This window comes from Alligator sinensis, unplaced genomic scaffold, assembly GCF_000455745.1.
Source record: "Alligator sinensis unplaced genomic scaffold, ASM45574v1 scaffold469_1, whole genome shotgun sequence".
NCBI classification, from domain to species: Eukaryota; Metazoa; Chordata; order Crocodylia; family Alligatoridae; genus Alligator; species Alligator sinensis.
In genome coordinates this window covers 598,047-614,997 of record NW_005841934.1, presented here as the reverse complement: position 1 = coordinate 614,997, position 16,951 = coordinate 598,047, and the positions used below count along the sequence as shown (strand labels likewise).

The 16,951-nt window shown below is 47.6% G+C and overlaps 1 protein-coding gene across 5 annotated transcripts in view; it reads right to left on the bottom strand.

Annotated features, from left to right (window-relative positions):
* Nucleotides 1-16,951, bottom strand: part of ADAMTS9 (ADAM metallopeptidase with thrombospondin type 1 motif 9) — a 106,846-nt gene that overhangs the window by 55,513 nt on the left and 34,382 nt on the right. For all 5 annotated transcript variants that reach the window (XR_003093072.1, XM_025199046.1, XM_025199048.1 and 2 more), the window contains exons 13-20: nucleotides 10,143-10,324; nucleotides 9,926-10,062; nucleotides 8,899-9,016; nucleotides 8,539-8,634; nucleotides 4,515-4,681; nucleotides 4,308-4,437; nucleotides 3,361-3,487; nucleotides 87-297 (exon numbers count right to left, since the gene is read on the bottom strand). Coding sequence is in view for 4 of the 5 variants with exons in the window: in XM_025199046.1 (XP_025054831.1) it covers nucleotides 87-297; nucleotides 3,361-3,487; nucleotides 4,308-4,437; nucleotides 4,515-4,681; nucleotides 8,539-8,634; nucleotides 8,899-9,016; nucleotides 9,926-10,062; nucleotides 10,143-10,324 (1,168 nt within the window). In the remaining variant the exon portion in view is untranslated. The remainder of the gene's footprint in view (nucleotides 1-86; nucleotides 298-3,360; nucleotides 3,488-4,307; nucleotides 4,438-4,514; nucleotides 4,682-8,538; nucleotides 8,635-8,898; nucleotides 9,017-9,925; nucleotides 10,063-10,142; nucleotides 10,325-16,951) is intronic.

Here is a 16,951-nt window from a genome sequence, read left to right as displayed (position 1 = left end):
ATTTCCACAACCCCTGCCATGAACACACAGGCTACAGATTTGCATGTGAAATAAGATGAAGATCACCCTGCCAAGCCTTTACTTACTTCCGTCCAGGCTGAATACCGCCACCCTCCTATGTTACACTCTCCGACGCACTTCTCCCGGGTGCTGGGCTTCGGCTGGCTGCTGCAGAATCGGTCGTCCACTTTCTCCGTCTTCCCTTCAGCCCTGCTGTACTTCGTGCAGTAGATCTCGACGGTCCGGTAACCCAGCCCGCACTGCGCGTTGCACTCGCTCTTCCTGGCGACGTGCCACCTGGGTGCCCGTACACACACACACAAAGAAGAAACCCTTCAGTAACGGTGCCCCTCGGCGGGTCATCCCAAACAGAAAGCCCCGGAGAACAGAGTGAATAAACTGAACTGCGAGGAAAGGGGAGGAAGAAGAAGTGGTTGCTTCTGAAACCAATATGTGGATAACACATCGGATTATAGTTGCATTGCACAGAAATAAGGAGTTTATAACCTTGACTGATGCAGTTTTAACTCGCTATGAAACACTCGCTGCTTTGCATCTTCACAGAGCTCTAGAAACCTCAGCCAATTTGTCTTTGCATGAGTTGAGAGGGAGGTAAAGCCCCCTTTTTGCAGATTGGGAAACCAAGGCCACAAGAGCCTAAGTGCCATGGCTGAGATCATGGCACCAGAGCAAGGACTGGAATTTGGCTGTTCTTGGTGTCTAGTCCCATGTTCAGACAAGCACCTCTCTAAAACCCAAGAGCTTTCAGTGCACTGTAATCCCTTAACAACACTTTCAAGCCCCCCGCTGCGATCTGTGAACTGTAACAAGGCGGAGGATTCAGACACTTATCTAGGGTTAAAAGGTTTGGAGGTTTCCTCTCCATGCTGTAGTCCATGCAGTATGATGTAGAAACCCTGAGGTTCCCAATAACTTGCTATTCTTGGCCTCAAATATTCCTCATATGCACAGTTTGAGGCTTTGGTCAGGTTTCCCCACTCCTGGGGCTTGGAGATGAGGTGCCTGCCGCCAAGACTGCAAACCCAGGGGTGCAAAATGTTCTCTCCAGGAGACTCCAAACACTGCCTCCATGCTGCTCCCCATGTGAAGGGCAAGGACCCAGAGGCTGCTGTTGCTGATGCTAGATTTGCCACGTAGTTGTGCTGAAGTTTGCTCTACCAGCAGCCAGGACATGCAGGCAAACGGGCTGTCCAGTGGTACCCTGCTCACACAGCTGCAAAAACCTCCAACTCATCAAGGCTGGTAACAGAGCATTTATTTCACAGTGCTGGGATTTCTCACTCCATAACCTCCAAGTAACACAAGAAATGCCACCCTGGGTCAGACCAGCGGTCCATCTAGTTTCTTATCCCTGCTTCTACCCCTGCTTTTCTAGCTACCCCTAGAAGTGAATAGCAGAGGTAGACACGGATGCTACACAGGAAGAGCATTAAACCAGATATATCGACTGATCTGTCCTCTATTCAACACCCAGTCTGGCACCCACCATTCATAGGTTTAGAGAGGCCCGAGGAAACATCTCCAACCCTTCTGTTCAACAACCATTATTAGATCCACCCTCCATGAATTCATCCAGTCCCTTTTTGAACCTAGCCAGCCACCACCTCCGGTGGCAATGATTTCCACAAACTAACTACACGTTGCATACAAAAAGTCCTTTCTCATGTTAGTTTTAAACTCATTTCAGTGGGTACCCCCTAGTTTTATCTTTCTGGGCCTTGTTCGATCAAGGGAGGTTTTTCAGTAGCTTCACATGCAGATGTTGTGTGATCAATGCTTGAGATAAAAAGCAGATGAGCGAGTGGTCTAGCAGAGACGGCAGGTGACTAGGAGTCACGAAGCCTGGAAATGGTATCCAGGTTTCTCCGATGCCTGATGAAGGGTGTTTGTGCCTGAAAGCTTGCAATTAAAGATTTTCGTTTTGCAAAAATCTAGCTGGTCTAATAAAAGATACCACCTCTACCACGAGTCCCGACTGCTTGAGTCTATAAATGTGCATTTCTTTTCATAGATGCAGCATTTTTCTGGGCTTTACTAGCCTACTCCCTTCCAGGCATGCCCCTCTTCTCCCAAGCGAGGAGTGCTCACGACAGGATGCCCTTCATCGTGCGTCTGAATCAGCAAGAGCGGGTGCTGCGGTGTTGTCCTGCTAGGAGACGGTTGCAATCACCTGACTGCAATCCCATGTCCTGGCTGCCTGCAAAGGGAGGCTCGATCCTGTGAGGTCCTGAGAGCCCATTCGAATGAACATGAGCTGGGGGCCCTCCAGCACCTTGGTCAAATGCTGGGCAGAACAAAGTGCATGGGAATGTATTAATCAGATGGCTTGAAGTCACTGGAAAGAGTCCTTCTGGCACCGAAAGACATTTGATTAGACCTCAAATTAGAGTCTTCTGCACAGAAAATAGAAAACTCTTCTAGTGAGGCATGAAGCCAAACTCCGGCACAGCTATTAGGACAGGAAGGTGGGGAGGCTTTGGAGCGGCTGCTCTTAAATCTGTTGCTATTTTGCAAACTTCCCCGTTTCCCCTTCTCAAGCCTCCGACCTGTTGCAATGGCAACAGAGTAATGCTCCAGCCGTTACCACGACAACCCAATCTCCCGCCAGTGACGAGAACCACCCCGTTTCCAGCTTAATTCCAGATTCAAACACCACTCTGCACCTTTTAAGTGCCTCAACAGCACTGCAGTTTAGCTCCTAGGGGCAAAAGTTACACAACTCTGGAAACAATTCAATGGGTTTATTTTTTGGAACCCACTTTTTAATTTTTTTAAACGATATTCTCCCATGTTATCGTTCAAATCATTTCAATATACCTCCCAGGCAGCTGTCCCCATCCAGACAAACACATAAGCACACACTTCATTTGAAGCAGGGGAGCAGTCCCAATGACTCTACATGTTAAATGCATGCTTGAGATACTCACCTGGCTTTTTTTTTTTTCTAAATGAGAAGACTGCTCCTCCCAGAGAAACAAATTTTCAATTCCTAGCAGTTTTGATCAGGTCAGGATAAAAACTGCACTTGCTTCTATCGTGTTTGGAGATGATGCAGCATCACACAAAAAGGCACACTTCTTACCCTAAGCGCTTCTTGCACCAAAGAAAGGAAAGGTGGAAGAAACGGGTCCTTGTGACAACTTAGGACAGCAAGCACTATTCATTCTTAGCTGAGTGTTAGGCGTTTTACTCTGCAAAAGCTGACCAACGCAACGTTATCCCCCGTTTCAGCTAGCAAAGCCACAGAGAACCGGCAGTCATGAACAGGAGCAAAAACAGAAAGGAGACTCAGCAATAGACAGACAACATAATGCTAATAAATGGGGGAGAAGGATGCACCTTAGCTCACACTCCGTGCTACAGGGCTCCGTGACCGGGTCTGGCAGAGGGATGCGATCGCATCGTTGATCGGACACCATGAGCTGGTCAGATTCTCTGGTGCAAATGGGTTTCCTTTTTCTCTCCCCTAAGGAGGAAAAAAAAAAAAAGTTTCAAAAGATATGGAAAAAGTGATCCCATTGGGCATCTCTCGGTTTTTTTAAAATAGCTTAGGAAAAGGAAAAAGGAAAGGAAAGAAACAAGGAAAGAAAAGAAAAAAAAGGAAAGAGGAAAGAAAAGAAAAAAAAAAGGAAAGGAAAGGAAAGAAAAAAGAAAGGAAAGAAAAAAGGAAAGGACTTTTGACTTTTTAACAACTTTATTTCACAAAAGATCAGGTACAGAAAGCAAAACAACCAAGAAAAAAAGAAGGAAAAAAGGAAAGTGGAGAGGCAAAAGGGGAAAGGGAATCAACTGTGCTCTGATGTCCATCAGATGCAGGGATACAGGGGTTAAATAGGAAAGGACATAAGCACCAAATCTGCATCAGAGAGGACTGGATCATCTAGGCATATTTGAATCCAACTGATGAATGGGAGAGGGGTCTGTCCCAGAGAAGAGCGTACTGGGAGTCAGGAGCTCCTGAACCCAGGCCCAGCACTGCCCGTTGTCCCATCTGCAGCGCTGTAAACATCCTATAATCCTTCCATATCTCAAATTTTGCTGGCTGCTGTTTCTCTGCCTATTGTGACAGCACCTTACGGGCGCCGTGAGGATCCGCGAGAGATGGCTTGGGAAGCGCTCTGCAGATGGAAAGCACCAGACCAGCGCTACACGTTACCAGCCGGTCCGAGGCGGGTCCCACCCCCACAACGCAGGGCCACAATCCAGATAAGTGAAGGAGAAGCAAATCTCAAGATCACAAATCTGAAAAGGACCCAACTGATTTAAAGCCTCCCCAAAGCACCTACCTTGGCACAGTTTGCTGCAGGCTTGCCAAGCACCATAGACATCCCAGTAGAACTGCTGCGCCTTGTCCTCAATTGGGATATTGAATGTGTATCGAACGTCAGGGTTATATAAGTTACCCACCGATAAGACCTGAAAGGAGAAGCGTGAGAGTGAGCCAGCGGGCTTCACTGTCAAGGACCCCCAGGAAAGAGGCAGGCATCTGCTACCTGTAGGACTATTTCTTGTTCGATGCGATCCGTAGAATTGATCCTCTCAACAGCATTGTCCGACCCGCTGTATTCAATCGCGGCGTTCCCCACTTTGATTTCCCTTTTGAACATGCTGACGACAAAGTCCCCATTTAAGATGAAGTCCCCGTGGCCGTTCGACAAGGCTGCAGAGAGCACGAAAGGCAAACATACATAAGGAACTTGTGCGCGGGGATGCCTGATGGCATGCTTTATCGGACGCCTGTCCAGTAAAGGATGCCCCATGCACAGGGACGTGTAACCGCTATGGGCCAGACCTCAGCTCTGCAAACTGTGGCAGCTCCACCAGCTTCAGTGGAGGCCTTGCTTACAGGAGATTTGGGCCATGCAGCTTTGGAAATGCAATGCTTGAAGCCAAGGGGAACTCATCAGCTTGCAGGACGCAGCGGGTATGCTGGCGATGCCCCCAGGCCTGAGGCTTGGTCCAGGGAGTGCAGCAAGATCCGACTTTGTGCATCAGCTCTCTTTTCCCAAGGAAAGCAGAGTAAATAGCAGGGCAAGTCAGGAGTCACAACGCTCGTCAGAGGCTGGGCACGCAAGGAGAATCAGAGTGACTACTAGGGGCTTTGCCCAGAGACGTCCAACTCTTCCTAGCGCTGGACCTGGACCAGCTGCATCTATAACTGCCCTGCCTTCATCTCAGGAGAGTCTACCCCACAACCGTGTCTTCTTCATTTGTTCAGATGTCATTTTATCTCCTCCTGCCAGGGGATTCTGGGGGCAGGGGACAGCTGGGTTTCCAACACTAGTGCTATGGATCTCTGCTAGGAGACAAAGGACCTGCCTACACTTGGTATGTGCTGGAGGGAGCAGGTGGATGGGGCGTACTCCAGAGACGCTCCCCAGAAGCACTGGGGACCTGGTGCAGACATACCCGACACCGTAACTGCAACAAAGGGGGGCCCTAAATATGGCACCGACAGGCCGCCAAGTGGTAAGAGGTCACGTTCCTTTAAGACATGCATGCATGCTGCACCCCGGATGCTGCTAAAGGAGAGATGCTGGCCAGCCCCCTCCTCCGTTTGCCGTAAAGCACGGCAGGGTTTGGGACTCTTTTGCTTTCGCTCAGGTGCACACGGAAAAGTCCATCCGGTATAAGCGAGCTGCCTTGCTTTCACATTCCAGCGGATAAGTACAAGGAGTTCGGCCAGCATCTTTTTTTCCGCCCCCTCCCCTCAACCTTGAGGTATGCAAAAGCACTGAAGGCTTAAAGCCATGCTTTGTAAGAGGAACGGCTTCCTGAAAACAGCAGTCTGCTGCACAACTTCACACTAATGCGATTATGGAGCTAATTTCCTAAGTTAGTTTCCCCACCATTTCACCCATCACGGCTCTGTTACTACACAGCCCTCTCTACTGAAAACCCCACCGCTAACACCAATGCTCCAAAGGAGAGTTTTACACCTGACTAGGAGGGACAACGAAGCAATGTACATCCTGCTTGGAGCAGAGGGTTGGACTAGATGACCTCCTGAGGTCCCTTCTCACCCTCATTTTCCGATTCTAGCAAATCCCTCAGTACCAAACACGTGTGCATGGGCAGAAAAACTTCCTCGCAAGGCAGAGGCCAGACCCAATCGTGCTCTGTACGCCGGAGGCTTTAATGGAGTAAAACATATTAAAGGATTCCACTCCATTTAGCGGAGCTTTAACTATGGGGTATAATGTTTATGCATCTCAGACCCGATGATAACATCAAATACTACTACAAGGTCCACGCTGCCGAGGCCCCGTGATTTCACACTCAGCGGACTGTGAAATAGCTGTATGCATGCACCCTTCTCATTTGTTTTTATTTAGCCCGAACATGCAGAGATGCTTTACCAGCAATATTCAGTTCAAGAATCCACAGCAGGCATCTGCCTTACAGCGTTAAAGAAGATTTGCCTACAAGATTAAAGGCCCTCTAAGAAGAACTGAGATGTCCCCTCTGGGTCCAGGGAGCTGGACGGGGTGGGCTGCTCTGGGTATGGATAAAGAAACTACACAAAATCCTCTCTGGGGAAGTGAAGGCTCAATCAAGAGGACTTGGTTCCTCTGGAGAAGGACAGAAGGTGTTTAGAAAGTGGTGCAGCTCTCTTGGTCACCAGGCCACTCTTCAATCTCATTTTAATTAGTTGATGGGTTATAAATATGCAGGCTGTGATGCAAGCCACATCCCCTCCTCACGTGCCGTGGCTGCAGACGCTGGCTAGCCATCACCAGGCCACCCTCACAGACCACCAGGATCCTCTGCACATGCAAAAGTAATGAACTTTGCCATTAATTAGCAATGTAAGGAATGGCAAGATGCCTAGTACGGCTCCACTGGGCAACCAGATTGATACGGGTGGCCCCTATGCCTGGAGTGACTGTCGCGGTGGGGGTTAAAACGATGACTGCGCTGTAGGCTGAGCAGCGGTGTGCACCGAGGACAGCCCCTTAAGCTCTTCCCCATCAGGGTCTTCCTATTCTTTAACAGAGAGGGTTGTCACTTGGCCAAAGAGCTGCAGAGACTTGCAGGAAGGAGCTGCGATTCACCACCCCTCTCCAGGCCTTTGGGTAGGAGTCAGCCACTTCACTCCTTGGCAAGGTGCAGTTTGCTGCACCCTTCATGCCCAGCAAGTTCGGCTCTGCATGGCTCTGCCCACTGTAATGGGCACAAAGGCCACCCTTTGGGGGCTGCAATATCGTCTGTTATAGCCACACTCAGGGGAGCTTCTGTGTCCCCCTTCCAGGGGTCAAAGCAGGCTCATTAGTGAGACAGGCTGGCATTCACCCCGGAGCAATGCCCTGCTTCAAGGGATGGCATGGATACAAGTGGCATGCTGACTGCCCACTGGCCTCCTGCACAGTAGCAGATTTTGCATCTGGTCCCCTCACCCAAGCCCTGGAAAGCAGATGCACTTGCACCTTGGTACATTTATTCTTTTGTGCAACACATGCCTTTTTAAAGGGGGTGGGGAATAAACCCAATTGCAGCAACAGCACCATCCTGTTGTCACAAAGTCACCTGCAAAAATGAGAGCAGTCCTCTTGTCCAGATAAAAGAGATGCAGATAAGAGAAAGCAAATCGCACGGCAGTGTTGCTTACCCAGCCAGACACAGGGCGTGGGCAAAGGAAGAGGAGCTGGGACACTAAGTTCAGCGAAGCTGGACATCTTAGGCTAACCTCAAGGCCTGAGTCTTATACTGGGATCTTACTCCTAGCTGTGCTACAGATGGAACAGGCCCTATTTTGGGGGCATAAGCAGGGGTTCAATGTGTTGGGCCTCTGCCCAGGTATGAAATCCACCCACAGGGCCAGATTTCCACCCCAAACCATAGGGAACAAACAGTAAATGACCGTTCTGCACATGCATAAGGGATATCCACATTGCAACAGGAAAATTCATGCATGATGTGCCCATAAAATCTAGCTAGCTGGAGTAACTGCAGCAAACGCGAGGAGCAAAAGTACGTCTCCCAGTGAGTCCTACAGTGAAAGTGCCTCCTCGAGCCCGAGTGCACTGGTTGCCAGCACACACACCTGCTCAAGCCTGCACTACCATGTCTGCCCTATCACAGGTACCCAGGTCATGATACCCCAGCTGATGTAGATGAGGATGCAACCTGCAGGGCATACCCTGAAAACCTGGATTCACTCCTCAGCTCGGAGGCAGATTTGCCTGCCTGACCTGGGGTAAAACACGTTGGTGCCTCAGTGCCCACCTACACGATGGGATGAGAATCCTGTTTCACTTTGCTTCATTTTATAAATCAACTGCTTCAAATCTGTGAGCTGCCTAAATTCAACAGCAAGGAGGGGCCTTATTAGTAAACTAAACCTCTGCATGGGGCAAGCATAATTACATCTAGTGCATTTGGACATTATGCATGTACTTGTGACAGTGAACTATTTCTTGGTAAGTAAGTGCTGAATTTTCCGCAACAGAGGAAGGCTAGCAACTTGCAAACCTCAATACAGCCCCACTCCAGATCCTCACAGGCTTTACAGCTTACCAAGGTAGTTATCATCTTCTGGTTTCCCTGAGTAACTGTGCTGACGCACGTCAATATTTGTAGCACCAGCTGGTATGCGGACCACAGTGTTATAACCTAGAAAAGATTTAACAGAAACTCAAGGCTATTATGAAGCCATTTCATTTGCTTTTTACTGGGGAAGGGAAATGGGCAAAATGACCTAACTCGTATAGAAACCAATACTTGTCATCTGGGGAGAGCATAAATAGTCCCAAAAGAGACTATGTTGCAGCTGGAGGGATTTTGCATTTTACATTAGTGCTTTTGTAGATTATGGGCAATTAAGGGTTTTATAGGCCTGTGTTTTTCTCTGTAAAGTTTTTAGCAACAGATTCTTACCATAACGCACTGTGTTAAATGTGCCTGCAACCGTTTTGCACGAAGAATTATCACCACCGCAAACGCCACATTTATCTCTTCTTGCTTTTGAATTCAGCACGTGGTCACATCCCGCTTGCTTTATGAGACACAGTTAAAAGACACATTCGACAAATATTAAAGACGACGGAATTTTACAGGTCTTCAAATTAAGTCAGGCTAATGATTTGTGTACAGACACCACCGCCAGGCAAAGCTTTCTAATTTCCCTGTGTTTAGTTAGCTTGCAGCGTCACCATTCACAATGGATCCTTTTTTTAAACAGAGCATGTCTACGAAGCGAGATGCTACCGCTGCAATGTGCACACTGCCGCAAGATCAGGGGAGGGGGGATTTCTTTCCAGAGCAGACAGTTTATTATAACTTAGTTCTCACCAGTGCCCCCGGGTCCAAAGGGGCGGTGTGTGTGGCCCTGGGTTTGGGCTTTCCAGGCTCAAAAACAGCGTGGCAACATTACCCAGTTCTGGTACAAGGGCAGTGCAGCATGAAAAGACATCCTAAATAGGTTGTTCCTAGACAGAGGAACTGCTGAATGGGGGGGAAAAAAGTATGAATGGAAAAATGGGGTGGAAAAAAGTGTAAATGGAAAAATGAATTCCTCCAAGGGATGACCTTCCAGCGAGCCCAGTGCTAGATTTCGCACCCCCCTTGAAATTGGGGGTAGATTGGGGCTCAGCCCCGCAAAAACCGCAATACCGAAAGCCAGACTTTCCAAAGGATCCTGCACCCTGTGTGTTGAGTGGTGTTTCAAAGACCTGCCGCCCTTAGGTGCCTTGCTCAGGCCTCTCTAAAATCTGGCCCGCGTTGTATATGCCGAACCATTTTGAGACCTCCAGCCCCACCACCGAGGCGAGCCAAAGAAGCCCTGCTAATAGGCATCCATGCAAATAATGGTGAAGAACAAAGCAAGAAAACAGGCCAAACAAGTGATCTCTGCCACGCGAACAAGGAAAAAACCTTGTTAAACAGGAGGAGGAAGACAACTTACCCGGCACAGGCCTTGCACGCAGATGTCATTTGTGTCTGGGCCGCAGGGGGTGCCATCAATGACTCGGTCCCTGAGCTGATAGTAGGCAGTATTTCCCGCTACTCTGCAGAACAGCTTGCACCGATCTTTCATGAGAACTGCAAAGGCAGAAGGTGGCGTTAGCCTCCATTTCGTCCCTCCCACGCGGTGGTGACCGACCCTTTCCCGGTGCACTTACTTCCGCTGTACTTGGGAACCCAACGCACGTTAGGAGGTAGACCATTAATGTTGAAATGCTTCCCGTCGAAGTCAGCACACTGCTCATCGCGGAAGTCCCTCTTCAGCTTCGAGCATGGGTCAGTGTTGCAGGATTTGAATTTCATTCGACGCCCCACGCAGTATTTTCCACCGTTTTTGGGTCTGTAAAAAAAAACCCACAAAAAAAAACATACACACCCACAAGTTTTAAAATGCAGAGCTTATCAATCACAACCAGCTGGCAGCCCCTGGGCCTCGCATTCGAGCATCACCTCTCTTCCCCAGTGCAAAAGATAAGCTTTTCTATCGAAAATTTGTCCTTAACCTCACTGCTGTTGTAACGGCACAGGGCGCTTGTAGCTAACAACTAAACCATCCCAACAACAGCTTGGCAATGAGAGCTGTGGCAAGTCACAGCCAGCCGTTGTCCCTTCTGCCTCCCCGCGGTCCAGAGACCTGTCGTCCGACGTGGAGACAACGGGGGACTCTGCAATTTTGCTCCACTGCCTTTCACAACAGCTGCTTCAGGAGCTTTACCCTGACGACTTGGATCACACCCTGTGCTGGCGTAGCCCAGGTCCGATGCAAAGCCCATGGATCCAACTGGGAGACTTTCCAACGGAGGATCTAGCTCGATCCTACGAGTGACACATCCCACAATTATATTCTATTAAATTGCTGAAAGCTGGGTGTTTTGTTTCGGTTTCTTTTAACACTTCTTCTGGAACTGAAAATAAAGAGTCCCTGTTTCTTCCCACCTTTATTAGAGATCTCCAGGGGACAGCCCCACTGAGCAAGCCGTGAGCGGACGGGGAATGGCCAACTTGCAGAAGGTACCTCTTACCAGGTAGGAATCTGTCACCTAAAGGTGGGCTAGCAATAAGGGTGACACTGCTACCAGCTTCTTCCTGAAGAGCTCAAATGCCTTCATAACGTGCTTTGGAAGACAAAGATTTTTTTTTTCGGTCTACAAGAGGTGAAATAAAGCACAAATAAAGCAAAGTGATTGCTCCAAAGTCTCAGGAAAAGCCTGTGGATTAGCAGGCGATGGACCCCGATGCCCATATCCACCGCTTTAAGCACAGAAGTCCCGCACATACAGACACGGCTGTTGCTAGTTAGTGGCTTACTCAAGACCCAGAGAAAAGCCCCCGGTCCCTCACTCCCAAACCGCAGGTCTCAAGTACTAGAGGCAAGCTTTAGCAATGACAAGAGCTTGAGCGCTCAGGATGTGGTGCTAGAGGTACAAAGAGGAGGCACTTTCACTATAGGACTCACTGGAAGGTCAGTCCAAAGGACGACTGCCCTGGAAATGTTGATAATACTTCAACGGGCCACTTCTAAGACTTCAGAGCGTGACAAAGGATGCACAATGCCTTGCAAAACAGGCAATGGTGCAGTGTAAAAGCTACTCGGCTACTTGTCACCTACTTGTAAAGTTTCCAGCAATCAGCTTCAGGTTTTTCCCACGCTTCCCCTCATACCTGAGGGGGTCTCTAGATATATCTGCAAAACCTCCTCATCAACTTTGCAAAGCCCCTCTTTCAAACTCCCTTCTGCTACCCGGCCAGCAAAAAAACACCCTCAACAATGAGTATGCATCGGGTGTCCGGAGATGCATCAGTGCGTTGTCTCTCGGTGCTCCCTCTGTTTCTTGTATCTGCTTCTTCCTCTGGTTTCAGACCCAGATGGTAACCCACCGTAGGCATATGCCATAACGCCTGTGCTATGTTCATACGCTACCCTGCACAACAGGACCGTATTGCTGAATAACCAGGAATACCAAGATGCAGCAGTTGAACAACAAAAATAATACGGCAGAGGAATAGCACCAGAAGGCACTTGCTGAGTTTGGCCCAATGTGCATGAACTGCTGTCTACATCTGCCATTTCAAGCTACAGGTCCCTAGGGTGGAAAATAAAGTTATTGGTGCACCCAGTTGTGAGCTCCCACACCCAAATGGGTGTTTACTCAATAGTTTGGTAATGCAATCAAATGCAGAGGCAGCAGCTCTCTCCTTCCCTGGTGTTACTGAAGGAGCGTGATTGCATTTTAAATTAAAGGCAGGAGAGGTCAATTTAGATGACTCATAAAAAAAACAGCATCCAAGGGGCAAAACTTATACCAAGCCATAACCAGCACAAAAGGGGATGCAATAACATTAATCTCAATGGTGGGGCTTGTAAAACGGCTGCCACTCGAGGTGTACTAACCAGGTCTCTGTTTCATGTACTCCCCCCTCCTTTTTTTTCTCTTGATCAGCTGTAAAAGCACAAGACCATTCATGACTGCTAAACGTGCGGACCTCAAAGTCTACCTAGTAGAAAGCAGCATTTCATAAACCCAAGCCTGATTTTTAAATGCACAGGCAGGACCCTGAATGCCGTTAGGAGCTGCAAGTGTAACATCCACGGGTGCTCCAAAATTCCCAGCACAACTGGATTTCCACAAGTCAAACCAATGACAAGATACACGTTTTAAATTAAAAGACTTCCTGGGATTTCCCTAACGAGCCGCAATATTAACCTGAAATGAAAGAAACTGTGCATATTATGAGAGGATCTTCAATAAGCGGGCTGACAGCGAGCTATATAATTGGCCAAGTTATTATTTTAATATCTCCCACACCATAAAAAAAAAAAAAGACGTGATGTACGGCCTACAACCGAGAGCGTACGATCTCTTTTTAATAGCCTTTTTTAGTTCTTCTGGAGCTATCTTCCATAGATCTCAACACAGTTTACAAATGACAGGATAATTCCTATTATATAGATGGGAGAAACTGAGGCACGAACAAGCAAATGCTCTTGCTTAGCAGGACACTAGTCCAGCCGTGGAGGACCCAGAGCTCCAGTCTCCAATTCCAGTGCCTCCCCCGGCTTAAAGCTATTCAATGCTTGTGCACTCCCTTTTAGTGTGAGCATCAGGCCTTAGCATGAGCAATAGGGCATGAATGATTTTGAGCAAAAACTGAAGGCTGCAGGGTCTGGGTTTCTTGCATGGGCTACGTCTCCAAAGCAGACACTCGGGTCTATCTAAATCTCCCCCAGATTCCCAGCCCCGACATCAAACGTCTCTCCAGCAACAGACTGCATCGCTCTAATTCTCACCAAGCCTTACTAGAGCCCCCCATGCCAGGCGTCGTCCCTCATCAACACAGACCACGTCCTTCGCTGGACCAAACACCCAATATGATAACATCTGGGTGTTGTTCACCTGCCCCTCCACCAGCATCAGCTATGCCACTGGGACCAGCCTTCTTGGCAGGCATGCTAAAATAGCCCTGCACCCTCCCAGTGCCACTCGGATCCCTTCCCTTGACCCGATCTGCTGCTCAGATCCCTTCCCTTGACCCGATCTGCTGCTCCACTTTCTGCTCCCTGCATTATCTTATCCAAACATTACCTCTCCCCCGTAGTGCAAAAAATGAGTTTTTTAACAGGAAATTGCATAATTCCTATTATACAGATGGGGGAAACTGAGGCACAGATGAGCAAATGTCTGCTTGCCTGCCCCCTCCCCAGTGTACCCGTGATACATGGCCACCCCAATACATGCCATCACTTGCTTATAGTGCCCCTCTGCTACCTGTGTAAGCAAATGAATGGATACGCATCTGACTGAGTCCAAAAGTCATAGAAATCTGTCGCAGAACCCTTTAACCTTCCCGGCGTCCCATCACTTTGTCCGTATATGAGCAAACAAAAAACCCAGCTTCAACGCTGAAATGTGGAACAAGACATCATCCATGGGCTGGATTGTGTGAATGGTCTCAACGGGAACTACAGATTTTTATCCCATTATCTGGACTGCTATTAACACCATTGTCCCTCGAGGCGTTAACTGCCTTGTGCATCTCAACCGAGCCCATCGATCTACTCTCGTAGAGGTGTCCCTTCCTCTCCGTATAAAACCTTTTCTTTCTGCATCCTTTCATAGCATCTGAAGCAGTAGGTTGCTGTCTGCAAAGGCTCATGCCTCTTGGAGCAAGTTAGTCTCCAAGGTACCACCTAGACCTACTTTCTGTCTAACTTTAGACTACCCTCTCAACTCTCACTTTGCAGTGCTCCAGATGGAGCGCTTACATAAGAACAGAAGTTGAATTTTGAGTTCTAAGCATTTTCATCCTTACATGAACATTACCGATCGCTCTCAAACCTAAATCATTCATTGTAGGTTTCAAAAATTAAACTGATTCAAGCGCTACTTTCATTTGGAAACCTTTCTATTCCAATCGCTGTAATTACACGGTGGCCTTAAATTATGCAGAATTCTTAAACAGACCATTTAAGAGAGATATTCTGATTATATGAAGCCTTTTTTTTTTCTTTCTTTTACTAAGCACAATGCTTCAATTATGAACACATCTCATTAAGAGAAGATGTGCTTCTTTCTATGATGGTCGTAAACAAAAAGGATGCAGGATTCGTGTTGTACCCCACCAGATCAAAGTAGGTCTACAGACCATATACAATTATCCACTTTCCTTCCCTAGATGGGAAACTTCTGATTACAGTTAATCTGCTGTATTCACCAGGCAACCGTAAACCAAGAGCTGTAAAAAAAAAAAAAAAAAAAAAAAAAAAAAATCACCATCTTGCCAGGAGGTGCCAGTTTCATAACTTTGTCATTAAAATTTCTCTTCAGCCAGTATTTGAGGCTTAAGCACACTTATAACACTGACATTTCAAACTAGCCCTAAACCATCCTGACAATTTTTCAGGCTCTTTAAAAACTTTAATGACTTAATATTGCTTTTCACAAAATCTGAGTAAACAGGGCACTCTGACCCTAAGCCTGAGAAACGAACCGATTTCACAGAGCGTGAAGTCTCACCGATTGCACGTGACATTTTTAGTGTCACAAAGAAGCACTGGCACATCGGAGACTCATCCAGCGTTTTTATACATAGTCATCACACAGCTACAGAGGTCACCCCATTGTATGCACACTCCCACTATACCAGAAGCATCTCTTTTCACAGGTAATTTCTGTTATGAACTCTATTTCCACTCCGACAATATTCTGCATCCAACTGGGATACTGCATACAGCCCGGGCTGAGTCACTCCCAAAGGCATAAAAATACAAGAGTTGCAGTACGCGGCTTATTAGATCAGGATGCCTCAGGTCATCCTGCTCCTGCGCGAACTTGTTTCAAATATAGAATATATTTGATGTCAATATGAAGCTTCATTTATTCAAGGCACCCAAGCCATTATGACTGGTTAAAGAAACCTGGATCCAACCCCCTGTCCAGAAACATGCTTAAAAAAGGGTGTGCGCGTGTAATGTAGCACACCGCCGTCGACACTAGTGACACAGTTTCCCTGAGCAATTCTCAGTGGTGCTCAAATTGCTCCCACAAAAGGGTTTTGAACATGTACATCGCAGTGTGGCAGCACACGTGATTCAGCTGCAAATCTGCTCGCGGACGAACAGAAGAAACTTATTAAAAATCCCAGTCATAATGTTTGGCACGAACTGGGTTTACATGTTCTGAGTTGCAGGGGTCAAGCCAGGTGTTGCCAGGACAATCTTCCTTACCAAATACTTCATTTCTAGGGGTAGACTGCAGAATTACAGCTCAATTCACACGCATCAAAGAAGGATCTATCCAGGAGAGTCATGTCCTCCAAATGGGCATGCACTCCCTGTCCAGGTGTGCTCATGCAATTTTCTATACAAACCCCTGCTCTGCCATTTATTTGGGCAAACAGGTGTGTGTGCACGTGCATGCGTATGTGTGTGTGTGCACGAAACCTAGTGTCTTTCTGTCCTGGAGCTTCTGCGCTCAGCTGAAAGTGTGCAATAAATGTGTGCAGTGATGACATGCACACAAGCGCAAGCCACGCTTTGAAAACTTGGCTGTAAAAGATATGCGATTGCTTCTTTGCAAAGAGACTGACCGTGCTTCAGTAGAAGAGGCTAATGCATCTTTTAACCCAGAGCTTTTTTACCAAGCATTGCATAACCAGTTCCTCAGTGGGTAAGTGGCCCAACAGACTGGTTTGCAGACGTGCTTACATGTCACGCCAAGTCAGCTCCAGCGTGTGGATATTCTTGGGATATACTAAAAATGGAGACGTGACTACAACCACGTTTGGCGATAATACCAGAGACCTTTCATGAAAAGAGAGCCGCCAGTGCTGATGTCTTAAGAGTTGCACTTTTTCATACGATTATCACAACCACACCTCATTCTGCAATGCAGAGTTAGCCGTACTGATACCATATGCGATATATGGCAGCAGTTGGCTTCATCTGTACCTTGATTCCCCAAGTGAAAGGTCTCTGTAGGAAGGGTCTGGTCTGATTTGCTGCTACAATCCTTTAAGTGCCTGTCAAAACACAGTCTGCTCCCATCTTAGAGGCTTACAACTTCCTACAAAGTGCTCATCCATGTAAGTGCCAGAGCCGATTACAGGCAGGGGCAGTAGCACCGCTCCCAGTAAGACTAAATGGGCTTTTTATCACTCGAAACGCTGCACCTGGGAGGCTCCCAGCTCTTCACGCTATACGGCTCTATAGCCTAGAAGCTGCCAACCTCAATCCGTTGTACCAAAAACTTTTCAACATTTAGCGCACACTGCGCAGAAAAAGTCAAATTCTCTGGCTTCAGATACCTGGGCTGCCTTGTCTTCTTTATCCAAGGTGTAAGAAAAAAAAAAATAAAGTCAACATGCTTCAAGGATAAAACTGCCTAACTAGTTCTTTCTTATATTTTAGAAAAAAGTATTTTAGGGAAAAACGAATGTTTCAAAGAGAAGGGGAGAGGAAACTGGCAAT